The sequence below is a fragment of the Eptesicus fuscus genome, chromosome 22 (assembly GCF_027574615.1).
Source record: "Eptesicus fuscus isolate TK198812 chromosome 22, DD_ASM_mEF_20220401, whole genome shotgun sequence".
Classification (NCBI taxonomy): domain Eukaryota; kingdom Metazoa; phylum Chordata; class Mammalia; order Chiroptera; family Vespertilionidae; genus Eptesicus; species Eptesicus fuscus.
Genome location: NC_072494.1, coordinates 31,137,482 through 31,164,798, shown reverse-complemented (window position 1 = coordinate 31,164,798; position 27,317 = coordinate 31,137,482). Strand labels below are relative to the sequence as shown.

Sequence of the window (27,317 nt, the reverse complement as noted above, 5' to 3'; positions counted from 1 at the left end):
GGAAGGGAGAGAGGGGAGAGAGAGAGAGAGAGAAAGAGAAAAACATTTATGTGAGAGTGAAACACCAATTGGCTGCCTCCTGCACATCCCTGCCGGGGATGGAGCCTGCAACCCCGGCTTGTGCCCTCACCAGGAATGGAACCAGCAACCTTCTGGTGCATGGGAGGATGCCCAACCAATTGAGCTACACCTGCCAAGGCAACATATATTTCTTGAGGATTTGCTTGGTGCCCTCAAGGAGTTTGCAGTCCATGAAGGGAGAGGATGTTGGATGTTGATCACGCTGTATGGGAAATTCTTGTTGACTGCCATTCTTTGCTAGGGGTTATGTGCTGTGCATTGCTGACTTCCCACTACCTGGCACATTGGAAGCACGTGGTAAATATTGGTTAAGTGCGTCAGTGGCTGGATACATGAAGGGAATAAGCACAGTCTTTGGTACTTGGTACGCTGAGCTAGATCCCGACTCCTCAGTACTAGCTATGTGGCTGGGGATAAGGACATGTGGCTTTATAAAATAGGAACCTATCTTGCAGGGTTGGTTGTGAGGATTAAAAGAGATACTGTACAGAGTGCCTAGCACAGAGCCTGGTATACAATTCTAAAAAGAAAGAAAGAAAGAAAGAAAGAAAGAAAGAAAGAAAGAAAGAAAGAAAGAAAGAAAGAAAGAAAGAAAGGAAAAGAAAAGAAAAGAAAAGAAAAGAAAAGAAAAGAAAAGAAAAGAAAAGAAAAGAAGGAAGGAAGGGTTTATTTCGTTCCTAGTCTAGCTCCATCTATCTGTACAGGAAAACGAATAAGAACATATTTCTAGAAACTTCATTGGTTTGCTCGTGTTTAAAGACACGGCCTCAGAGCAGAGCCCCACCCCCGAGCTCTTTGGAAGGAGCCGAAATCAGCTTTACCCTGGCGAAGAGGGAACCCAGGGTCTCACTCGAGGAAGAGAGGAAAGTGCTGGAGGTGGGTGGTGGTGATGGTTGCACAACAATGTGAATGTACTTAAATGCCCCTGAACTGAATATCTAAAAACGGGAAAGTGGTAAATTTTACGTGAGGCTTTGTTTCTCTGTTCTCACCTGCCGCATGTCTGTGATCTTCAAATAGATGCTTGGGGACATAAAAGAACCTTGCCATTTAAAGACACCCCACAAGGAATCCTGTTTTAATGTCAGTTGTCGCCTGCCATATGTCCGGTGGGCTGAGGTGCCGGGCAGGCTGGGTGCTCCTGGGACTTGTGTAGGGGTGGAGCCGGAGGCGAGGGAGAGTCAGACCCCACTCCAGGGTGAATTTCTGTGCCCAGTGCTCATTGTCCGTAGAGAAGGCATTAACTCGGGCTTTACTCAGGCAGATCACTAGCCCAGGAGACCAGTCTGGTGGGGAGGGGGAGGGGCCACACAATCATTGCTCTTTCTAGAGACTCAGTAAATTTAGTGGCGTCCAGGGAAGGCTGTGGCTGAAAGCCTCCCCGTGCCCCCAGGGCTTACTGGGTGCCTGGTGTGAGGCCCGGCTCAATGGGAGACGCACCAGCAGGTCCGGGGAGCTGCTCTATTCCCACCCTCCTCGGCCGAGCCAGGTGGGGACTGGGTTGCTCTCCCTGGTGGGAAGCTGCAGGGACTTTGGCTGCGAGGAGCAGGGAGGACCACAGCGGAGCCGTCCCCACTCCTGTGTGGCTTCCCTTTGGCCAGTGTGGTTTCAAGTATATTTAAATATGTTATATTTATTTTTGAGTAAATGAACATCTGAGACAACTAGTGTGACAAAAGGACTCACCTGTTGGAAAAATGGAAGGTACCTGGGCCATCCACGCCCAGGGCCTTAATTTCTAGAGGGAGCGGAGACTTGCCCACACGTTGGCCACCAGAGAGCAATGGTTCTGCATCAGCGTCGCCTGGGGGACGCGTCCAGGTTCATCGCTGGGTCTGAGGCGGGGCCTGGGGACCTGCATGTGCAGCAGGTTCCAGGTGACGCTGCTGGCTGCTCCAGAGGCCATCCTTGGAGAAAAGCTATCACAGAGTAATCCTTTTATTCACCACGCTCTGAATGTAAATTATGTGGGTTGTTGTTGTTTTTTTTTTGCCAAGTTCCCCATTTCTGTAAATATCTCCCATTGATATGCTTGTCTGTGTCTCCTTTGAACAGGTATTTTGACGTTGGCCTCCATGACTTCTTAATCAGGTAAGCCAGGAGTTTTTGTTCTTGATATCACTGAGGAGCCTGTCTGTCGGGGAGGGCTGACAGGAAAATGAAATCCTCGTTCCGTATCTCGATAAATGCGGGCAGCTGTACGCTTGTCAAGAAAACAGCACGAGCACTCTGTTCTCCTGTGCCTCCCAGAATCACACGAGATTATCCTTCACAGACAATCAGAAGGAATTTCATGTCTAAAGAAAGGGGTTTATATCTGAAGTGACGGTTACACAAGAGCTTGAACAGGCTTGAGCCCACCCACTGGGCATCTGGAAAGACAGACAGAAGAGCGCCAGCTTGGATTCACGTATTAAACAGCCCCCTTCGCCCGTTTCCCCACCGAGTTTAAGCTTTTTATTTATTTTTATTTTTATTTATTTATTATTTTTTAAAAAATATATTTTATTGATTTTTTACAGAGAGGAAGAGAGAGGGATAGAGAGTTAGGAACATCGATCAGCTGCCTCCTGCACACCCCGCACTGGGGATGTGCCCGCAACCAAGGTACATGCCCTTGACCGGAATCGAACCCGGGACCCTTGAGTCCGCAGGCCGACGCTCTGTCCACTGAGCCAAACCGGTTTCGGCGAGTTTAAGCTTTTTAAATGGAATCTGTTGGTTGCTTTACAGTCATAAGGTAATCGAAAGATTACAGATGGCAGTTTATATCCTAGCTTATTGGTGATTTTTACCAGAGGTGGCTTATGGAGCATATTGGTTCCAAGTAGCTATTAAATCAAACAGAGGTTAAATGGAAATATACCAAAATATTAACAACGCTGGTAAGAATATGCCTGAGATTTTTTTTTCTGCTATCAACTTTTGGTGTATTTTCCAGATTTTTTTTTTTTTTAATATTGAGCATGCATTCATCTAACAGAGGTGAAAATTATCATTAAAATGCCTGTCAAAAATATATGTGGGAAGCAATAATGGTTGTGGAAGGAGTGTAAGCTGGAGATTATAAGGAAACCAGAAATCATGTTGAGTGATGAGCTTTCTGCAAACGCGTGGCTCTAAATGCGAATTAATTCTGACTGAGAGTCTGCTCTTTTTTAAAAAATATATATTTTTATTGATTTCAGAGAGGAAGGAAGAGGGAGAGAGAGAGGGAGATAGAAACATCAATGATGAGAGAGAATTATGGGTCGGCTGCCTCCTGCAAGTCCCCCACTGGGGATCGAGTCCACAGCCCAGGCATGTGCCCTTGACTGGAATCGAACCTGGGACCTTTCAGTACGCAGGCCGATGCTCTGTCCACTGAGCCAAACCAGCTAGGGCAAGAGTCTGCTCTTAAATAGTCTGGAAACCCCGTGTGACTTCTGGGAATGGGGGGGTCAGTTCTCCGCCTGCATGACCATCTCCCTGTGGATGAGATGCTCTCTCCGGGAAATGGACACAATCGGCATTACCTTTGTCCTAAACGACAGCATTGCCTCTGTGCTGGATTACACATGGTGGTGTTCCATGAAAGGCCCTTCTCCAGGGCCTTGTCCTGGGCTGTGCCTTGAAATCCCCTCCATGCACCCCAGACCCAAGGACAATGGGCTGTCCTGGCTTTCTCCAGGACATTGCGCATAGTGTGTGAACCGCTTTCTGTGACACATCAAGGGTGTAAATGCATTTTAGCAGGAGGGATAGAGGACCGGGCGTCCCGGGAATTCCGTATGGAAAGTGATGAGGAACAGCTGTCAGGGTATGTGCTGCAGGGAGCAGGCCGGATTTTCGAGTTCACGTCTTTGGTGCTCAGTACGACTGCCGTGCTGCTGTTCTCATCGCTCCTTTGTCGTGGATGCAAGCTTGTACTTTCCCTACGTTCTCTAGTACCTTCCTCGGGGGCAGGGAACTTGTCCTAATCACCTTTCTATGATGACACGGTATAGTGTCAACTTCAACAGACATCTGTGGTAGGGGTCAATGAATGAAACGGGGCAAAAAGGACAAGGAGGGTGAGGATTAATAAGAAGCCATTTAGTCATTTATTCAACAAATAATTGAGCCTGCCACGTGCCGCTCACTTGGACGTATCCTGGAATACCGTCAGGAGAAAAGCAGACGTTTGATTTAGAGCTTTCCCTGAGCTTGTCCTTCCCAGGCTGTGGAGTGCGACTGGAAGCGGGGAGGCGGCGCGGTCTCCCTCTGGACCCCTCCTTCCTTTCCTCCTGGGCTCCAGCCCTGTCTTGTCGGGTGGGGAGGAGGGAGGAGTGGTTAAGTCCCTGCAATAAACGGGTGCTGGCATCTTCCCGCCCTTCTTCGTGGGTGCCGGTGAGATGCCCTGTCTAACTAGTCACCTTAATCTGCGTTCTGTGAAGCAAGCAGTGGGAGGGTAAGGCTTCTTTCGGCCCTGCCGCCTCTCGGCGGTTTTCTCTCCCCTGGTCTGGGAGGCCGAGCAGATGACACGGTCCTTGCTCATCCAGTTGGGGAGTGAGAGGTCCGTCTCCCCTTCTTGCAGCCATGCCCGGTGTCTGTGACCAGGTCTCTTCATCCTCCCTCCCATTGAAGCCGGACACAGCGGGCCCAAGGCCGCCTGTCACTACGTGAGCCAAACGGAGCAGAGACGGGGTTGAATCATATATGAGCGTTTATTCCAATAATGCCGGCAGGATGGGGACCCTGGAAATTCTGCTCTCACCCCCTTGCCAGTTGGCTGGTCATGGTGAGAGACACACGAGGGAGAAGACAGCTACGCGCGCTGCAAGTGTAACAGGGAAAGGGGAGGGGAGGGTCTGTGGTCCGGCCTTCGGGGGCTCCAAGTCCGATAACAAGGTGGCTCATCTTGTACGACGTTATAAACAGCTCAGCCCGCTCCTGGGACCGGAGCATGGTCAGCGTTCCTGAGAAAAACTCCCAGAGCCGCTCAGGGTCCGGGCACCGCAACCAAATCAAAGCGTGTCCTGTCCTTGGTCTGTTCTCGAAATGTATTTCTTTTCTGAGTCCTGGACCCATCGCGGCATCTTACCTTTTCACAGCCTTGCTTCATCCTCTAGATTCCCAGGGTCCCTAAGAAAATGTCTCATCCATAGTTAGTAAGGCGAATAATTATTAGACAACTGTGGCTCTATTCTCATTACCACGACAGCACACCTCACTAAGCCCCTCCCCCTGCCATCTGCCCAGCTGAGGAGGAGTGGGGAGGTGGCTCCTGGGAGCAGTCAGACCGCCCGCTCTCTTCAAAGTCCCGGATGAGGTGGGTGGGGTGTCACCTCTTTATTTGCAGCACTCTCTAGAGAATGGGTGCTTTCTGCTCCCAGTTTGGGAGGCCGAGCCTGATGGGGACTGAGCGCCTTCTCGAGAATGCAGTTGGGCGGGCCTGTCCCTCTCCTTCTGTGTATGAGTGCCCTGCAAGCTTCTCCTTTTCCTTCGTGGTTGAAAACCTCATGACATCCAGGACGGCATTTTCTTTAGTACAAGTGTCTTGAATGTTGGAACCCCTTGACCCCCGCCCTTCGGCCCCACCATGGTTCATCGGCACCTGAACCTGAGCGTGCCCGGAGCGGCAGCCGGATGAGATGCAGGCGGATGGCGCCAAGGGGTGTGGCTCTCCTGTCGGGAGCTCGGGCGGCTGCTGCAGAGCACAGCCCCTCGGGTCAGGGTCACCTCCAAGGAAGCAGATGTGGTTGGAACAGCTGCGCCCCTGGAGCTGCCGCTGGCTTACATCTGGGGTGGTCCCTGCGATGCTAAACTGTGTGTGTGATGACCTCCGAGCTTGACCGACAACCTGACGCTCTCCCCAGCTCAGAGCTTGGCTGTCCGGCTTCCGATGCACCTTGCTGGGCAGGCGGGCGGCGGCAGCGTTCTCACCGCGTGGATGCAGTCCACACGAAGGTATGTGTCCGAGGCCACGGGACCCAGCGATGCCTTCGCTGCTTTAAATCGGGATCTTGAAAAGGGTTCTGTAATCCTGCCAACGAAGCCACAGGATAAACGAGGTTTAGAGATTCTCTGTTGCTTTGGTATCCCCGACTTTCTCTAATAAGGAAATTGAGAGTTTGCTCATTTGGTTTCAGGAAATGTTGTTAAATTTCTGAGAAATCAACCCTGACTCGAAGAGCAAAAGAAGGCTTCGTTTCGGTGCGGAATGCTGGTTCCTAACGTCGCTGTGGGAGACGGGGTTGGGGAAGAGACTGGGGAGAAGGCGATGGGGACACTGTAGCTGCCTGCCAACCCCAGAGGGACCGCGGGCGGGGTCGCGGCAATGCCAGCCTGTGGCGTAAAATGGAAGAAGGTCCCCCCACACCTGCTGGGGGCCTTCATTTGTCGAATGCTCTCCTGGGAGTTTCTCTCGTACTTACCACGGAGCAGGCACCTGCGGGCATCCGGCTTCTCCCCGGCCCTGCCTGCTCACGCGGAGCCTAACGATGCTTCCCTGCAGGCTCCATGCCCTGCCTCCGCCCCGGTGCCCTGCTGGGTCCGTGTGCTCCTGTCACATTTATCTCGGTTGTCTGCGGGCATGGGGTGATGATTACTCACACCACACAGAGCAGAGATAGATGCATTTTCCCCACAGGGTTTTGTAATTTATTTGTTTGTTTAATTGCCTGCTCTTTTTATAAAACATCCCCCCCCCACTCCCACTCCCACTCCCACTCAGCAGATCTCCTAAATCTCCTGCTTCCTGTGCATCTAAGCGGTGATGGAACTCCTAGAGGAAGCCCAGACAGAGGGGGTCTACATTTCCTGATCCCAAACACCCTTAGCTACTCACAGAATCACGCCCACTGCGGCTGACTTTCCAGCCACCTGCAAGGCCTGCCTGGATGGGGTGAATCCCTCTTTGCTTTCTCTCCGCGGGACGTGCGAGCAGGATGCACTGCTGGAAGTCACTCCCTGGAGGAGGTTGGCATTGCATCGCGTGTCCTTGACTAGTCCTCCTGATCAGCCCCAGGCTGTTTGTACGGTCGCCCAGCTCTGTTGGGGCACCGCAGGAGGGCGCAGAGGCCTCCCGGGGCAGACCCAGTGGAAAGATGGCCTCCTAGCCTGGAGGAGGCCTGCGGATGGGCATAGGGCTCTGGGTTCCAGGACTCGGCCTCAGATGCCAGCACCTCCGCCACCTGTCGTGCCTGTGCCAGTCTCACTTTCTTATCTGCCAGGGAAGGCTGGCTGAGGCCAGGGTTTCACGAGGACTGGGTGAGATGATCCGTGAGGGAGGATTCGGGACCATGGTAACGTGTGGTGAGGTCCGTCACCAGCCTGTTGCTCTAATCCTGCCGGGCGAGGGGCTGGGCAGCATGGTGACTCCTTCATGGTCTTTCCTAAGGTGGAAAAAACATGGCCTGTCCCCAAGGAGTAGGAGAATGTAATAGGTAGTAGGAATTTCAATAGGCGTATAAAAATAATCTCTCTTTCATAGTTGCTGATTCGCTGGACATTGGCTGGAACCCCTGAGGCTGGGGGAGGGAGGATAGCGGAAGGAAGGCCGGTCACTGGTATACGGACAGCTATATCCACACATCAGATGTGAGGCGTGGACTGGCCTTTTATCACAGAAACGACTTAGAGGGACGCTCTTGCCCTGTGTGTGTGTGTGTGTGTGTGTGTGTGAGTGTGTCCCTCCTTGTGCTGTATCTGCATGGGAAATATAACAAAAGTTTTGCCTGAAAATTATGTGGGGGTGGGCGAGAATCCCTAGGTAGATAGCATACCCATGGGTGTCTTTCCAAGAGTTAAAACGCGGACAAAACACACAGTGTTCCAGATGAAACCAAAACAGCAGCAAGAGCAGAAATGTGCTAAAGGCGTCGTTGCCAGCTGGTTTCAGTGGTGACCAGGCCACTGAAAAGAAAAACACTGTGGAATCTGAAAGCCAGTAGCCTGACCCCCTCCGTTCTGAGCCTCGGAGCCTGGAAGAGCAGTGTGGGGGTGCACGGGGCGATGCCAGCCGGGGCGGCTCCCTCACTCACACGGCCGCTCGGAGGGGCAGGGAGCGGAGACATGTCCATCAGCCACTGCCTGCCCCTGGCCCTCTGACTGCCGAGGACTAACTGTCTTAAAGTGGTGGAATTCCTCTGACAAATGTTTTCTTTTAAATTGGGGATTATGCTTTTAGAGCTTTATAGTAAGCTCATCTCTACAGCCCCTGCTATGAAACTATGTAAATACCTGTAAGACATGTGCTGGGAGACATTTCAGCCCACAGACCCTCCCCATCCCCACTCACCAGCCGGGAGTCTCGGACTCCTGATGCTGCCTGGTGGCTCGCAGCTACTGCTCGGGTTTTGAGATGAGTTTCACAGCAGCTCTTCCAAGCGCTTGCAACACTGTTTGTCCGATGAGACAGAATGTGTCCAGTTCTCCCCAGTTTCTGACCGGGAAAGCCGGCTGTCTGCCTTCTCCATCCCAGGGTGGCCGCCCAGTCATGCTGGGTCGGCACCACGTTACTGCCTGTGGACTGTGGGCTCTGCAGCCTCTCCCTGTTAGTGACCGTGTCCCTCCCGTGCTGCGTCGTATCGTGGGAAGAGCAAAGAGGGCGGAAGCTTTTCCTTCCCGTTTGAGCTGGAAAAGGACTTGTGTGTCCGAATGAGCAGAAAGCTAGTGATGTCAGTGGGCGTTCAGATAGCGGGTGTGGGGCTGATACGGGTGATGGGGAGAATAGCCAAGACGCCTGTCCTATAACCCCCCACGGGCTAGTGTTGGAGTGGGCGTTTGGGAGGAGGCAGGGTTTCTCAAGCTTGGGGCCACTCACATGTGGGACCTGCTGAGGATTGTGGGGGCGGCCCTCTGCACGGTGGGTGATGAGCAGCATCCCTGGCCTCTGCTCACTAAATGCCAGTGGTACCCTCAGTGGCGACACCAGCAGTGTCTCCAGAAAGTGCAGATGCCCCCGGCGGGTGGGGTGGGTGGAGGAGATCTGCTCTCGGTCGAGAACCACTGCTGTAAAACAAACACCACGTCTGGCTTTGAACTGGAGATGGAAGAGGATGTGGAAGAGGTGGCCTCAAGTTTAAAATGATGTCTGTCTGTGGCCTCTGATACAGCCTCCCCAGTTGCCTACAAGAATGTCTAAAAAAAAAAAAAAAAAAAAAAACTGAAAAAAGATGAGCACAAGAAAACGGGCAAGTAAGCCTGGAATTCTGCTTGTCATCAGGCTCCAGGAGAAATTTCTTTTAACCCAGCACTTGGAACTGGCCTGAAAAAGGAAGTCGGTGGCCCACAGATACTGGCGCTGCCCTCCTGTCTGTCCCAACAGCTCAGAAATGCAGATTCTGTCCTCACCAGAGAGGTGGGCTGCCCTCCCCCCAAACATAGTCGTTGACTTTGTCCCAACGCAGCTGTTGCATTCCCTCTCCCTCCCTTCTTTCTGCTCCCCCGTGGAGACTCCAATAGCAACACGGTAAGTGGGCAGGGTGCGGGGAGGTGGGGCTGGCCTGTCGGTGGTGTGTATCTGCCCTCCATCCTCCACAATCACTGCTGGAGGTGACAGGGCAGACTGAAAGGGCCCTACCAACACATCGGGGATTGGCACTTTGATGCCTCATGCTGGCTAATGGAGCAGAGGAGCCAGGAAGTGGGGTAGGCCCCCTCCCTCCAGGAAAGGAGACCCGTGAGAAACGGGGGTGGGACTGTGCTGGCACCTCGTTTGTTCTTCACGTGAGTGGCCTGAGAGGAAGATTGGACTACTAAGAAGGCAGAGAACACAGTGAAAGGCAATGAGCTTCCTCTCTACTTTTTTTTAAAACTATAGTCATTTGAAGCCCTCATTATTTATTTTACAAAGAGGTATGCGGTGGTCCTGTAATTTTTTTTTTTGGGGGGGAGGGATTTTGTATATATATATTTTTTGTAGTGATATTGTGAAATTTTGTAGAGGTACTATAAAATTTTTAAGTGATTTTCTCTTCTTTGTAATTACAATTTTTCTTTAAGTGGTTGTATATGTTTTGTATTCTTTTTTTTCTCCATATAGACTTTGATGAGAATGGATTCATCATATGCCACAATGTGCTATTATTGTGCCTCATGTAAATGAGTTATTTCTGTCACTGAAATAGGATGCCAAGTATAATATAAAAAGTAAAAGAAGTATGTTCTTTTTTGATAGATATCAAGTTGTTGATAGATACTATATTTTAATTCACTTAGAGATTTATGTAGAGAGAAAAAAATATGTCACCATTGAAAAAATCCATTATAAAGTAAAGGGCATATCACCCCAAGTCACAGGCAAGAGCACACCTGTGAGAGTTAGTGTAAGAAAGAGGAGAACTACTTTAAAATGCTTTCCTCTCCGCAGTATGAGATAAAATGTGGCATAAAAGAAATAGGAATGATAAGCCATCATAGAAGGAAAAAAAAAGGAAGGATAATGAATTACAGGAAAATAAGGATGCAGGCACACAATTAAAATCCGCTTTGGAGAGCGTGCGGATGGGACTCGGCCTTCAGAACTTGGACGCGTGCGTGGAAGGCGGCCTGGAGATGCTTTCCAGAGTGTAGAAAAGCAACCGGAAGAACCTGATGAGAGAAGATAGCAGCTCCGAGGAATAACTGTGGAATGGTTGAAGTTCCTGAAGATGAAACCAGAATCGGGAGAGCAGAAGCAATTTAAAAAATAAAGAAAAATGGTCTGGGCTTGAAAGGGCTAACCATCCTACAGACCCAATCCACGGAAAAGGAGCTGTGGGAAGGCACATGCGCCGTAATTTGGAGATCACTGAACAAAGGAAGATGCTGTGCAAGAATCCAAGCAGCAAAGAGGAGCAGAAAGATGTCAGCCATCTGCTTGGAAACCCTTCATGGCAGACACAGTGAAACGATGCCTACTGAGCACGGAGAGGAAAAGATGGTGGCTCAAGTGGAAGTGTGTTAATGTGTGAAGGCAACAGCAGGACTGCTCTCAGGATGCTCTGGGGTGTCGGCTGTGGTCAAGCCCTCTCCTCCTAGGCTCCCTTCCCCTGAAGGGGCCTGCGGAGTAGGGGGCCCTGAGCCCCGTGCCTCCAGCTAACCTCACTGGACCAGGCGTGGACATAGGGCGTGACCTGCGATTTAAGATCTGGAAAGTAGAGATGAGCTGGGCCAACTAGATTCTTCTTCGAGGATTTTGGGATAGAGACAATGTTTCGGTTGGTCCTGAGGACTGGAGCCGGAAATAGCAGAGATGAGGGTGGTGGTGGCACCATGGCAAGTCAGACGATGTGCAGGCAAACCTTCTAGGGGAAGCAGAGACTGAGGAGGCAGGAAGATTGTGGGGGGAGGGGGGGGGGAGAGTAGATAGAGATAGAGAGAGAGAGAGAGAGAGAGAGAGAGAAGAGAGCAGGGTCAGAGAGAAGCAGAGAAGTCACACAAGGAGACACAGTAACTGTCTCACTTCCTTTCTTGCTCCCACGAGGCCTGTGACATTTGTCCTGTGTCCTTAACAGTGCATCCTCTCGGACACGAGCACATATCTGCTCCTTTCAGTCAAGAAAAGTTCCTACTAGAAGGGCATTTTTAGATAATCAAGGACAGATTAAATGTACTGCCTTACAACCTTTCATCAAAGTTTCTTGAAGTAGAATAAAAGTGATAAATCAGTGAAGTGTGAAAAGATTGGATTGCTCTGTGGGATTCTCATCAGGCTTAGCTCCTAGTTTACCACTAAAACCTCAAGGTGACCTGTTGTCTAGCGAACTACCCCGGGGTCTGAGCCCCGCTCAGGGCGCAGGAGACGGCAGAGGGCTTGGTGTTGCCTCTCACAGTGGCATCTGAATGAAACTTATAAGTGAAGCTCGTTGTTAGGGCTCATTACTCCTAATTTAGGCAATAATCCTATAATGTGACATAAAAGATGGCCCGGAACAGCCTCTCCCCCAGGTAGCATTAATCATCAGAATTATAATTGAATTTAAATGTAACTACAATGACGTGGCAAACGTGTAGTCATCCACAATGTTGCCTAGGAAGGAAACTGGGAAAAATATACCAGAATATTATATTGACGTGGTTTTCTTTGATGGTGCAGGGAGAGGTGATTTTCCCCTCCCCTTGCCTCCCCTTCCCTTCCCTATTCTCCTTCTTCCTCTCTTTTTTCCCTTCCTCCCTTCTTCCTTCCCTCCCTCCCTCTCTCTCCCCCCTCTCTGTCCCCACCCCACACAGAACATATACTAGTGTGTGTATTTGCTTCAGTGAGTATCAGTTTTTAAATGGATAGATAAACTATATTTTAAAAATTAGAGACGATACTGAGCAAATTTTGCTCTGTTCTAAAGACCACAGTAACAGCTCAGGTTCTGTGCGAGCACCGTCTCCCCAGATCCTTTGTGTGAATCCAGTAACGAGAGTGTGGGTTGTTGCTGTTTCCTAAATGAGGAAACATGAGGTCTTTGAGGTCTCACAGGCAGATGGGGGATCTGAATCCAGATCCATTACACTCCCGAGTCTTCTCTCTACCGCCACACCGTTGCTCCCTTTGAATAGGCCGGAGATTGAGATAGCCCTGGCAAGATTGTGTCACGGGGCTGGGGTTCAATGTCTCACTGCGTGTTTCCATTCTGCTCTCACTGCTCCCTTGTGGGCACCAAGGCACAGGAAACTCGGGGGAAAGCTCCCACAAACCCTTGGGAAAGGGGCCTGGCCCCTCGGCCCAGGCCAGGCAAGCAGCTGTGACCTTGGGCCTGATGGTGGCCCGTGTTGGTGCCCTGGAGGTGGGTGCAGTGGCAGACAGGGGCCGCATGCTTCAAGAGTCCCTGCTTAAGGGGGTGCCGGGGTGAACAGGGACAGTGGGCAGCGCCTACAACAAGGCCTAGAAAAGAGCACGTCTCTAATGAATGATTGTAAGTTGACTGAATGAATGGACAAATGTTGACTGAATGAATGAATGAATGAATGAATGAATGGACAAATGCAGAACAAATGGATGAATGGGTGAATCAGGGTCCAAGCTAAGGACCTAGAGCAGGAACCAGGGGACTTGGTGGAACTGGGGAGGCGGGTGGGTGGAGAGGTTGGGGGCAGGGGTCCCGCTGCAGCCTGATGCTCACGCCACATCCACGGCTCCGTTCTCCTTGGTGCACCGGGGACCAGGTGGCAGGCTGTTCTTGACCTCACTCACCAGTGGGAAGGTTTGGGACTTGACTGCCAGGCTCTCCTGGGTTCTGTACTGAGCCTGTGGCAGGGAGGCCTTTCAGGGACGCATTTTGTTGTAAACTGAGGTGGGCGGGCAGAGTCTTCTGCAGGGGTTTATATTCGGAGCCCGTGGTCCTCTAGGGAGTTCCGGGTGACTAGGCAAGGCTCCCTGAACTCCTGAAATTGTATGAAGACAGGTGTGTGTGTGTGTGTGTGGGGGGGGGCGGGGGGCAAGAATCCATCGCCCCAGACAGTTCTCCAAGGCCGTAATGGGAAGATACCTGCCCACACTACCCGTGAGCTGCTGGAAGGAGGGCGCCCAGCGCTGTTTGTGCTGCTCAGGATTCCGCCTCATTTTAGAGACAGCTCAGATTTAGTGACGATTCGGAAAATTCGAGCCCTTCCAGAAGATTGGTCGTTCGCATTTCGTTGTTGTTGTTTAAGTTGTGTTTCCGAGTAATCCCCCGAGAGGCAGCCGGGCTGCTGGTCCCGAGCCCAGCCTCCAGTGACTTCCGTGATTAATGCCCCCCGCCCCCCCCCCCCGCCCCCGTCATTATTCAAGATAAAACTCTGTCGTCACAAGGAACCACTTAATCAAAGTGCCAGGCATCCTCTCGGTTATAAGAAACGTATTGGAACAATTCTTTTTAAATCTCAAGTCATAAAACCATTTTAAACGTTAAATGTCAGAGCAGCATTAACGGACGATTTACTGAGGGGAGAACAAATGGGTTTCTCTGTCCCAGGCGAGGCTTCAGCCTTTGTAAACAGACGGGCAAGGTTTGCAGAAAGGAACCGCCCCGAAGAACGTGGTCAGGTTGGGGTTTTGGAAAGGGAGCCGAGTATTTTTACTCTCTCTGGAGGCCCTTTCGGCCACGCCTGAGCGGATTTTCCGAGGAGTGGCCGAGAGAGACTCCGCTAGGGAAGCAGGCTGTTCTCGCTGACAGGCAACTGGCATGCCAGGAGTTGAATTCCCTCTCTTTCCGCTCCGGCACCCAGGGCCAGGGCCATCGTGACGAAGAAAAGTATTAGAAGTTTGCAGGCACGTCGTTCCGAGGCGTTCCTGACGGCCCTGAGACTAACTGTCGCCCCCTTTGTATCCTGACAACGGCTCTGACGTTTTGTTTCTCTGGATAAGCTGAGCTGTGGAGAACGAGGACAACAAGAACGCGCTTCGAGAGAGCTCAGGGCACTCAGTATGGAATAGGATGGAGTTTTCCATATGGATTCCTCCAGACCTCGCGTGCCCTTCAGGGTGCTTTGGGAGAACACTTGTATATTTGGCAAATAATCAGCATTTTGCTTGCTTAAACCGGAAGTCACTTTACGTGTCAGACTTACCTTCTTCTGAGAGGTCGTTCTTTTTTTTTTTTTTTTTACAAGAGAATCACAGGTTGTTGTTTTTAAAAAATATATATTTTTATTGATTTCAGAGAGAAAGGGAGAGGGAGAGAGAGATAGAAACGTCAATGATGAGAGAGAAGCATTGATTGGCTGCCTCCTGCACGCCCCTCACTGGGGATGGAGCCCGCAACCTGGGCATGTGCCCTGACCGGAATCAAACTGGTGACCTCTTGGTTCCTGGGTTGACGCTCAACTGCTGAGCTACACGGGGCTGGGCTGAGAGGTGGTTCTTGAATGCCTCTGCCTGTGCCCGCACCGGCTGCCAGAGGGGGATCCCTGGGAAACAGACTCAGGTGGAGGTGTGGGTGCAGATTCCTTACTGGGAAGTGCCCTGGGACCAGCGCCTTTGAGGGAGTGGGGAAAGCAGGGTGAAGCAAGGGAAAGGTGGGCTGCTCTCGGCTCAGAGAGGCCACCCTTCGTGGGCCCCTCGGGTCACTCTGGAGCGGGGATGCCCTTCACCGTTGTCCTCCCTTGTGACAAGGAGGCTGGATCTCAATCGCCATCTCCCTCAGCCCTGGCCGGATAGCTCAGTTGGTTAGAGTGTTGTCCCAAACACCAAGGTTGTGGGTTCAATCCCCCGTCAGTGCACATACACGAATCGACCAAGGAATGCATAAATAACTGGAACAACAAGTCGATGTCTCTCTTTCAAATCAATTAAAAGTATTCATAACTGTCTCCCACTTGACCAGGCGGTGGATGCAGCTGCCTCCTGGGAGGGGCTGGCCCTCGGGTGAGGCAGCTGTGCTTGTCTGAGAGCAGTTCCTGGGGAGAGACTCGGCTTCCTGCTCCCAACCAGGAAAGTAAATGGATGTGTCATCAAATACTATCAGCCTCATCATCCCCTTTGAGGAGCCTTTCTTGACTTTCTCTCCTAACAGGATGATTCTTACTGTCCTCTGTGCTCAGCCTCTAGTCAACACACTCTCCCCTCCCCCTTCCCCTGTTCCCTCCCCCTCCCTCTACCCCTTCCTCTCCTTCTCCCTTCCATCTCCCTCTTCCTCTTCCTCTCCCCTGGCCCCCTTCCCTCTTCTCTTCCTCCCCGCTTCTCCCTCGCCCTCCCCCTCCTTTCCCCACCCTCCTCTCTACCCTTTCCCCTCCCCTCCCCCTTCCTCTCCCTCTCCCTCTCCCCCTCCTCCTCCCTCTCATTCACTGGAGCCCTGGCTTCTCCAAGCCTCTCCACCTCATTCCTCTCCAGCTCCCGCCCACTCCTGTCTGAGCTTGACATGTTATTAGAAATGGCCCTGAAGTTGTTTTCTTCCCCAGATAAAATATTCATCACTGAGATCTGTATTTTTCTTGAGAATTTCAAGTGGAGCAAGCTCGGTTTATGTTGTCATACATCAGGGGCGTGCGGAGCCTTGCAGGGAGCGAGCTGTGCCAGGGCCGGCAGGGTCTATGCCCAACGGGTGGGGAGCAGGGAGGGGGGCGGTGAGCTCCTCCGAGGCGCTGGTTCCTCCGAGGAACCAACAAAAGCTTCCCTCAGAGACTGGCATTTGGACACATTGCCACAAGGGAAAACTAACCAGAAGCCAGTCGAAGAAGCAGGGACAGCCCACAGGTGGGCTGACTGCGTCCTGGCCGTAAGCCCTCACCTGAGCAGACCTTTCTCTGCCTGTTCCTCCCCAGCCCACCCGGCACCAGAGGTGTCACACTCATCAGGGGAGGAGAAACACGCGCCACATCGTTCGTTCCCCTGCTCGCCAAGCCAGGAGAATATAGGACAGTTTCTGCCTGTGCTGGGGTTGGGGAGCGGGCGGGGGGAGAGGGGGTTGTGCAGGAAGGAGGGAGGTTTAGTTCATGTCTGAGACTGGAGTTGCGGGGCAGATGGCCTGAGAAATTTTGAAATTGGAGGGAGATCCTGTCAAGGGAATGGCCACCCATCAGTGGAGTCCATCGGATGGCGGAGATATAGACTAGCTGGGGCGTTTGGGGAAGTGTCAGAAGAGGCCATCATAAATCGCTGTCAGAAGAAGAAACTCTCTGGTTTTCTGTGTTCAGAGGGGACATCTGTGCTATTTCAAGCCAGCCAGTCTTTCCTCCGCTACCCTCGTAACTATTAGAAAGCAGGATGCAGTAGGGTGTGCCATCAGCCACGGGGGTGCTGAAACCTTGGGGCTGACGCACAGACCAACCGAAGTAATGGCACACGCTCCATGACCAGGCCCTAGCTATGGTCAGCCCCAGACCCCTGGGAAATGAGTGAACACATACAAGCATGCATGCCCATCCAGACACTTGGCGATGGAAATGGTGCCCACCGGGCTCCGGGGAAGCCTCGCAGGAAACTCTGTGCTGGCGTCCTCGTTAGTAAGCGTGTGTGTGGGCTCCAACCAGAGAAGCCAGGCAGGGTTACGAAGCCCAGCAAGGGAAAGTGGCCCAGCTGCGCCTGATTGCTATTGATCAAAATTTCTTCCCATCAATAAATTTGCTTATTAATGTCTGTGTTTGGAGTCCCTGCTTCCAGAAGAGCAGCCATCTACATCCTTTTCTCTTTCGTCCTCCTTCCCCCTGATTTTTTCCCCAATGACAATTTTTATTTGAAAAAGTGTTTGATGAAGAATCAGAACCGTGGCCTGTAGAGAGTTTGGTCAACTCTCTCTGCCTGTTCCTTACTGTCCTCTGTGCTCCCTTCCTTGTCCCTCAACCTGGACTCTTCTCAGCGAGTCCCCAGCATGCGGGGCTGGGAGGGAGTGCAAGCCACAGTCCCCCGGCCACCTTCAGTACCATCTCATGTTGCCTGGACTTTGGAGAGAGTTTCCTCTTAAGTGGTATATTTCTCCTGATTTCCTTAAAACAAAGAAGGGGAAAAAACCAAAGATTCTATAATCTGACCCCACCCTTGCTAAAATGTCACTTCTACCAGGACAGGCACTGTGCTCTGTCTCCTTTGCTTATCACTACAGGCCCTAGCTATGGTCAGCTCCAGACCCCTGTGAAATGTGTGAACACATACAAGCATGCATGCCCATCCTGTCTCCCACCCCCCTGCTGCTCACCTGGGCCCCGGGGGCTGCTGCCCCTGCAGTCTTGCCAACAGGTGCTGCTGCCTTCCCCTCATTGCCTTCCTAGCCCCGCACATGCATTCCTTCCACGATGCCCACATATACCACCCTGCAGGCCCAGAGCGGCCCGAAGCCTCACGCAGCAGCTCTGCTTGCTTGTCACGTGTGCTTGGTTGCAGTTTGGTAGATGCTGTTGATTAGCTCTTAGAGTTGGATGGAGATTTGTCCCGATGAGACCAAGATTATGGAATTTAACTTCGGATAATTTGCCCAAGAATAACAATTTGTTGACTGGGGATTTCACCCCTAACCTGGTTAGCTACTCACAAATCGGTATGACTCCTTCTGGAAGAGTAAGTGTATCAGATTCAGCCTAATTGAAATCATTGGACTAATAGCTCAAAGCCAGTGACCTCCTGAAGAGCCAGATAAGCATGTCGGCCTTTTACCCGACATTATGGCTGTCGGGGTGAACTCAAGACCTCCTACAGACGGTGCTGCTTGTCACGCACACTCAGTCCTTACCCCGAGTGTTGAAAGAGCATGGAGAAGGCCCAGTGAGAACAAAGACTCATGGATGAGGAGGAGGCCTCAGGAAGACACACCATATGTTGCTAGGACTAACTTTGAACATAGTTTATTTAAGGAATGAAACGCTTTGTGTTATTAACTAAAACTTGGTAAAAGGCTGGAGAGACGATACAAAAGGAAAATGTTTATTACGAGTCAAGCACTTATTCATTATAGTAAATACCCCACAGACATCAGAATTTCCTTGGATGACAAATGAATCCCAGATGGACCAGCCTACCCATCCCAGCATTGCAACTCCACAAACCCCTGGTTCAGAAAGTTGAAAGGTTGGAACCTTCCCAGCCTGAAGCTCATAACCCAAGTCACCTTTCTGCATGAATGTCTGTCTCCTTCCTGGAGATGAGATGCCCAAGGCCAATCATCTGTTGGCTACTTTCAGGGGAAACGTGGGCAAGGAATTGGCTGATTATTCAGGTGGCTGGGAGCCTGTGGGTTGAGCAGGCCTGATAACTGTCCACATGAGCATTCGGACACGTTGCCTCAAGGGCCAGAAGTGCAGTTGTCCAAGGAGGAAGGCCAAGTAGGCTTTCAGGTGTGTCCTGGGCAAGTGGCTACACTTTGTAGGGACCTGGACCCCTAGGGATGTTTTCTTCAGCTTGGGTGGGTGGCAAGCTGTCTTTGGTGGCACCTTGTATTTGGGGCAATGCTACCTTGTAAGTTACTTGGTGGCAGAGATTTTTCTTCTTCCTTGGGCTTTTAAAAATATTTTTTTATTGATTTCAGAGAGGAAGGGAGAGGGAGAGATAGAAACATCAGTGATGAGAGAGGATCATAGTTTGGCTGCCTCCTGCACGCCCCCTACTGGGGAATCGAGCCCACAACCCAGGCATGTGCCCTTGACTGGAATCAAACCTGGGACCCTTCAGTCCGAAGGCTGACGCTCTATCCACTGAGCCAAACCAGCTAGGACTCTTCTTCCTGGGGTTTGACTTTCCTATAGCACCTAGCCTGGGGCCTTCTACTAGAAGGGATCCAACAAGCAGTAGTTGGATGAAAGCTAAATGAACATAAAAGGTGCTTTGCAAAGCATGGTGGCCCCTGATACTATAGGAGGAATCACGAGAGTGGGAACTTTAACTGAAGGCTGGTGCTTGGCTTTGCAGTACTGCAGCCGAGTTCTCTACCCGGCTGACCCTGCGTCTCTTCCTCTTGTTACTTTACTGGGAAACAAAAGACGCAATTGTCCTCAAGGTCTAATGCTTGCCACCTGCCAGGATTTGCCTTTGGGTCTTATATACCTGTTCTTGTTGGCTTGAGTGGTTTGTGGTGTCTAGTGATTCTAGTGGGAAAATTGTTAGGGATGGGGAAGGAAAAAAATAAGCTTTCTAGTTGGCTACTTTCAGGGGAAACGTGGGCAAGGAATTGGCTGATTATTCAGGAAATGGATTCGGTAACTTTTTTCTTCCTGTTTATGGTCAATTTTAAGGTATTCCCGATTGGAAGGGCTTACAAGTATTGGCAAAGTGAGGAAGGAAAATGCTTTTATTTCCAAATGGGTAAATGCCATCTGCCCTTATTTTCATTCCTCCTAAACAGCTCTATAGGAAAAAAGCCATTGATCCATTCAGAATTGTGCCAGTTATTCGTGGGACCAGGCCTCCGTAGGTTGGGGTCAGGTGGCAGGTACCCAAAGTAATTGAAATGGAAGGCTTGGGGTTGTCTTGGAGTCAGATTTGTTGCAGGGATGAAAAGTATATAAACTACATCCTGGTGTGGAAGTAGTGAGGAAATGGAATTTCTAAAGTTTCTATTTATTTCATAATGATGTCAAGTATAACTCATGGAATTAGATGATGTCTTACTTGGCAGAATCTTCTTTAGTTGGTTTATTCTTGATGAGTTGATTGGAATTTGCTGAGCATTTGCTGTGTACTTGGTCTCTAGTAGATGCCATAGGGACTAAAGACTTAGAAGGCATGATTTGAAAGAGTAGTGAATACCACAGAGTCATCTATGATCCTATATTATGTGGTCAGATTCTAGCTCCTGATCTTGCTTTATTTTTTTACAGAAATTATTAATCAACATGTATCACCTATTCATTTGTCTACCTGTTTACGCTCCAAGTAAGCAGAGACCTTGCATGTTCTGTTCACAATTTGAAACAAACAGTTTAATCTGTGTCTGCTTGGCTCATATTAGGTGCTCAGTAAATAACCATTGAATCAATGGAGTGGATTCTGAATGCTGGAGGAAAGGGTTGTCAGGAAAGGTTAATGTGAGTCAGGATTTAGTAATAGGTCTAATTTTTAACTCCATTCAGCATATATTATTCAGCACCCATTATGTATAGATTTTAGCTCACTTTACAGAGTCACACTGACAATCTAAGTAGTGAAGCTTGGATTTCGACCCAGGTCTGTCTGGCTCCTAAACCCACACCTTTCCACTACACGATGCCGGTATCCACACCGATGGCCAGGTCTTCCCACCCAAAGTCCTGGGGGCCACAGGCCAGAGACAGAGATCCAGACCTGGTCTGCATGTGCTCGGCCAGGGCTGAAATTGATTGTGATGCTGTGCTGGCAGCCCTGCAAGGACTTATCTAGATGTGGTCCCTTCTTTCAGCCACCCGGTCCTTGTGCTACCCAGGAACATGAAGGTATTTTTTTGGTGACATTAGTGAAACGTGTACCAGTTTCCATAATTTGTAAGAAAAATTATAGCATTTCTACTAAGAAACATTTCTAATTAGGCCATGAACCTGATTAGTTTGGAATAATAGTGATCCTGTCTCTGGTGGTGGTCAGAGGAGACCACCCAGAGGAGGGAGGACTTTGTTCCACTGTGGCATTGGATCCACTACAAGACTATCTGGTGTCATGAAAATTTCACAGAGACATCAATGAAATGTGTGTTTCCCCAGCATTTAGCCCAGTGGTTGGTGCATAGTAGGCACCCAGAGTTGATATTGAATGAATGAATGAATGAATGAATGAATGAATATGACAGACTCTAACTGAACGGGATGTGAACTTCATCATATTATATCAACCATTACAGAGCCTGCCACAATAGGACTAGTGAAGCCTTAATTACAGAATTACAGTGCACAAATATCATGCAATAAACCAGTTCAATTTTAGGTTATTTGTTGAACACTTAGGGAATTTGCTGCTATTTTTAGATCACTCTTTAGTGTAAAATATATTCGCTATACAAATGAGACAAATGCTAATTAGAGAAGGTATTTGGGAATAGTGTGTATTTGTCTACTCTGAAGTGTTGACATTGAGGACATCCACTTATCTAGCTTATTAAGGAATGAGATGCTCATGAAGAAAAGAGTGCTTTTAATCCAGTCACCAAGGGCCAAGAGGTGGGGGCGGGTGTGGAACTCTGACCATGCTGTAGATGTGAGGACATTAATGCATTGGCCAGAGGAGCAGGATCCCTGATTTCTCTTCACTGGGTGTCTACTGATGTGTGTTTTCTTCGTCACAGCTGATACCTGACATTTATTGAGTGCTTGCTGTATGCCAGGCACTGTTCTAAGCTCTTTACATTCAGTACCTCAGTTATTTTTATAACATCTCTATGAGGTGGGTTTTATTACTACCTCCATTCTACCGATCGGGAACCTGAGGCCCAGAGCCTCACTGCTAGTAAGTAAAGGTGGGATTAGAATCCAGGGGAGAACCCATGTTCATAACCACTGCACTTTAATCCCCCTGGACCAGCTAATTCTGCCTATGGCAAGCACCCAGAGGAAATACAAAAGTGTATTGGGCAAGTGTATTGGGGGTATAGATTCAAGTGACAGACTTGGTCTCAGCCCATATGGTGTTCCAGTAGAGTCAAGAAAATGAAGCAATTGTCCCACCAGCATGGCTCAGTGGTTGAGTGTCGACCTATGAACCAGGAGGTCACAGTTCAATTCCAGGTCAGGGCACATGCCTGGGTTGCGGGCTCAATCCCCACTATAGGACTTTCAGGAGGCGGCCAATCAATGATTCTCTCTCATCATTGATGTTTCTATCTCTCTCTCCTTCTGTGAAAGAAATAAAAATATATTTTTTAAAGAAATGAAAATGAAGCAATTGAAAACTTGTCTACAGTTGTCCCTCATTATCTGCGGGACATTGCTTCCAGGACCCCCTGCACCAAATCGAGGAAGTTCAAGTTCCTTATATAAAACGGTATAGAACAGTGCACACAGTTGGCCCTCCACATCCATGGCTTCCCAACGGATCAGAATTACTGATTTCACCCACAGTTGGTTGAATCCATGGATGTAATACCCGTGGATACAGAGAACCAAATGTAGTTATAAAAATTGTAAGAAATGAAGACTAGCAGAAAAGATTGTGTTAGAGCTCAGGGGTCACCATTGGTGTTTGGCAGATGAATGACGTTAATTTGGGAAAGGGCTGAAAGGTGAAATTGGGGTGAGCGGGTTGAAAGGCAATTCATGAGACAGTGGGGAGGAAGCGTGGTGGGGAGGAGTCTTCAACTCTGCCGGAGTGAAATAATCCAGGGAGAGCATCTGCAGGGCCACCTCACGGGGTTCTCACGCATAGTGACTGCTGGAGGCTGATTGCAGGGGTGCGGGGTGGGGGGCGGGATGGAGTGGGGTGGAGGGGGAGCAGCTGGGAGCTACTGCTTGCCTGTTTGGTAGCACATTTCAGCAACTGCATGGCAGATCCAGCTCTCGGCCACGGTGTGAAGGGGAGAGAGAGTGGTTTTGATGCTTCTCTGTCATATTTTCTTCACCCTCCCTTCTCCTCTTCCTTGTCCTCACATTGGCCTTCACTTTGTCAGAGTCCTTTCCCCAGCAGGTCCCTCTCAGAGATCTTCTTCCCCTTTCTCTTTTATTTTTATTTATTTTATTTCATTGTTTAAAGTATTACATATAGTAGTACATATATCTCCTTTCCCCCCCATTGACCTTCCCCAGCCTCCCCTAGCCCCTGTCGCATGCCCTCATCCCCCCCCCCCCGCCGTCTTGTGTCCATTGGTTGTGCTTATGTGCATGCATACAAGTCCTTCTGTTGATCTCTTTTCCCCGCTCCCCTACACTCCCCAGCCTTCCCGCTGTAGTTTGACAGTCTGTTTGATGCATCTCTGCCTCTGTATCTATCTTTTTGTTCATCAGGTTATGATGTTCTTTATTTTCCACAAATGAGTGAGATCATGTGGTATTTTTCTTTCATTGCCTGGCTTATTTCACTTAACATAATGCTCTCCAGGTCCATCCATGCTGCTGCAAATGGTAGGAATTCCTTCTTTTTTATAGCAGCATAGTATTCCATTGTGTAGATGTACCATAGTTTTCTAATCCACTCATCTGCTGATGGGCATTTAGGCTGTTTCCAAATCTTAGCTATGGTGAATTGCGCTGCTATGAACATAGGGGTGCATATATCCTTTCTGATTGGTGTTTCTGTTTTCTTGGGATATATTCCTAGAAGTGGGATTACTGGGTCAAATGGGAGTTCCATGTTTAGTTTTTTGAGGAAACTCCATACTGTTCTCCACAGTGGCTGCACCAGTCTGCATTCCCACCAGCAGTGCACGAGGCTTCCCTTTTCTCCGCATCCTCGCCAGCACTTGTCGTTTGTTGATTTGTTGACGAGAGCCATTCTGACAGGTTCCCCTTCCTCTTGTCATCAAATTAGTTTAGCAGCTTCCTTGAGCATGTTCTCTGTTAGCATCACTGTTTGCCTGCTCTGTGTGTGGCTGCCCACTGGCTAATAGATGAACCCACACCCCAGTGATGGCTTTGTAACGCGCCGAGGCAGCCTCCCAGTGAGAAGCCTGTGGATGGAGACTGAGAAGTGGTGGCTCTGGAGGCAAAAGGAAAAGAGAGTGGGTTCACTGAAGCCAAGGGAGGAAAGGACATAAATAAGGAAGGCAGGGAAACGGAAGGATGCTCACGATAGATTAGGTGAACAGCCATTTCCCAGTGGCTCATTCGTGACCCTATTCTTACAAGAAGAATGCATCTACGCATATTTATAGAGAAATGTCAAAGAGGACATATACTAAAAAGGTCATTGGTAGTTATTTCTGGAATTTTTATGTCTATTTATAAACTTTCTATATTGAATGTAAGTAGTACTAGAGTGGCAAGACATAAACCAGAAATTACCAAAGGGGGAAAATGGAAGGCACTGTCAGTGTCAAATATAACAGACAAGACAAGTAACAGAAAGATGTAAATATATCTATTAGCTTTGGCAACCTGGAGGCCATTAAATGGCCTTGAAAAAAGTTGTTTAAAGAGAATAGGAGGGGAGAACTTAGAGACAAGGTATAGACTGCTTTTTAAAGAATCTTGAAATACTTGGCCATCAAGAAAGGTCATTAAAATTGAAGCTGAAGAAGTAGAAGTTATGATTGAACCAAAGGCGTTTATAAAATGGGAGGGACTGGAATATGTCTTTATGCTAAGGAGAGAACCAGTTCGGATAAGCTGGCTAAGGATACAAGATGAGAGGGGGATAATGGATGGAGCATGCCCCTCAGGAGGCAAAAGGGGATAGAACCAGAGAGAAGAGTTAGCCTCAGTCATGGAGAGGACATCTTTTCCACTATGGGAACATAGATGAATGAGTGCATAGGTGCCAATGGAGATGAAGATGGATGTGGCTAGGGAAGAAGATGAGGGCACTCTTATATATTGGTGTTGACTTTCTCAGGAAAGTAGTACGTGTAAATTTTGGTATGAGATTAGGCTGCCCAGCAACAAATGTCACCACCATCTTCATCAATGTAATAGGTTGGATGTAAGCTCTATGAGGGCAATTTTATGTGCCATCTTCTTGAATGTCTCCAGGGTTTAGCACCATACCTGGCACATTGTAGATGCTTAAAAATATTTGTTGACTTGAATAGATGGTTAGAAAAGAATGTGGCATTTCTAGTCCATTCTTTATTATTCATATCATTTCATAAGTGTTCAGTCTTTTTAAGGTACCACAATCCCAGAGGAACACAGACAAATGAGGAAATATCTGGAAAAAGGGAAACTATGATAGGAGGTTTGGAACCAGGTGTAACAGAATGGATAAAGAAACTGAAGATACTTTGCCTGCAAAACTAAGCCTTTGCAGAGAGATGAGAACCTTCATCAGGTACTTCACAGACTGGGTTGGGGGAGGGGGAAGAAGAGGGACTTGCTCTGTCTTGCTTCAGAGAGGAGGACCAGGATCAACTGGTGAAAAGTACAGAAAAGCACATTCTCTCCAATCTAAATTGCCTCAGAAAGGTAGAAAAGACTGTTTCCAAACTCAAGAATTCTTGGTCATTGAGTATGTTGAGATGTAGCTGGAAGATTGCTGGTGTGGACAAAGTCCAGGGCACCCATACACAGATGGCCTTTCACATCCTTTCTATCTCTAGGATCCTTTGTGCCAACAATGGGGGGATTAATCTTCTTGTCCTCCAGACTTTGAGATGTTATAATAAGATTCTACCAGATTTATTTGAGTGGAAATGCATTGTATTTTTTTGCCATCTCATAGTGATTTGGATGGTCTATTATCTAGAACTGTCATGCTTTTCTGCTACAATGATAATTTAGGTTCACAAAAATGACTCTGAGACACTAAAAACTGCTAAAGTATCATCTAAATCAAATGAAACACTGCATAAAGCACTGCACATGGCGACTGTCACCTCCTAGGGACTCAATAGATATTTTAAGAGCTAAGAAATTTTGGATTAAATATTAACTATTTTGAAAATGCAGTACTCCCATCCTCCCACAACCACATCAAAATTACAACTAAACTACATAACCATTATTCCAAACCACCTGAAATAAAGCTAAATGGAAGTTCTGCAGCTAAGGATCTAAAGAAGAAGCCACATCAAGACTGGTAGAAGCAGGGAGATGAGAATGGATGGTCCCACACCCATGTATGGTAGATAATAATCTGTAGGGATATTTTAGTTGGAGGTCCCTTCTGAGGAGCCAGAGGTCCTACCCCCACACCAGGCTCCTCTTTTAAAATAGCTCATTTCAAATGGTCAACAGCCCCACGTGGCTAGTGGCTATTACAGTGGTGTAGTAAAGAGACTTCCGTTCTCCCAGAAAACTCCTTGCTGAGGACCTGGAACATTGAGAACTGAAGCGACTGAGAGTTGAAGAGCCGGACTCCCAGGAGAGGTCACTTAGGGCGGTACCCTCGAGTCCAGCCTGAGGCCACAGGGGTGTTGTCATAACTGTGACGCAGCAGGAAATCGTCACAGACGTGATGATAACCAGATGGGCTGGGAATGTCAGCCCCACAGCTGACCTCTGAGGAATAGATTGGTTGTCCTCTTTGTCTGATCCATCCCATCATCCCTCAAGCCCACAGCTGCACTGTAGCATTTCCAACACTGCAGCATGGGCAGCCACCCCTCTCTCCTGGAAGGTTCCAGAGACTCTATTTAGAAGAAGAGGGAATGTTCCGGAAGGAGGCTCCCCATCTCCTAGCCTTGGCCATGGGATTGAAAAAGGGTCTGTTTATTGGGCTCTCAAAAGAAACTTCCTCATCTGTGCCACCTAAGGTGAAAATGGTAAACACCAAGTCGGTTTCCTTCTGCCCTCTACCTTGTGTTTGGGCACAGGACCCAGATAGATTGCATCCCTCCAGGCCCTTACCTTCCTCTTCTGGAAAGCTAATGGTGTGGGAGGCCAGACCCGCTGGATTGGTTACTGGGCCTTAGATTTGTGTTCATGCATGTAGCCTGGGCTGGTGAGGCTCTAGGGCGCGCAGGAGCTCCTAGGGGGTCTCTTGCTCTTTGACCTCCATGCCATCGCTTCTTTCATTTGAACCCCAGCTGCCTCTCTGCTTCCCAAGACTCAAGATCTGTCCTCCTTCTGCAGCCACACAAGCATCTGTAGCGAGCAGGTCTTGATTACCCTGCATCCTCTCTGCCTTTCTCAGGAATAAGGCAAAAGTCAAGCACGAGACCCCTTAGCCCTTAAAACATCTTTCCTCATCTTGACCCCACTTGAGAGGGAGGCTAAGGAGCAAGTACAATTTCATTCTTGCGATTCATTCTTCCTCCAGCCCTTAGAAAGCGACTGCTCCCGGCCTGGATTACCATAGCAATACCCAGTTCCATGGCTGACGTCTTTGGATTTCTATAATTTTA

General features: G+C 49.2%; 1 protein-coding gene across 2 annotated transcripts in view; it reads left to right on the top strand.

Moving 5' to 3' along the window:
* The window catches only part of HHAT (hedgehog acyltransferase), a 185,781-nt gene that overhangs the window by 93,427 nt on the left and 65,037 nt on the right, over positions 1-27,317 (top strand). For both annotated transcript variants that reach the window (XM_028152257.2, XM_028152258.2), the window contains exon 9: positions 2,137-2,172. In XM_028152257.2, the coding sequence (XP_028008058.1) occupies positions 2,137-2,172 (36 nt within the window). The remainder of the gene's footprint in view (positions 1-2,136; positions 2,173-27,317) is intronic.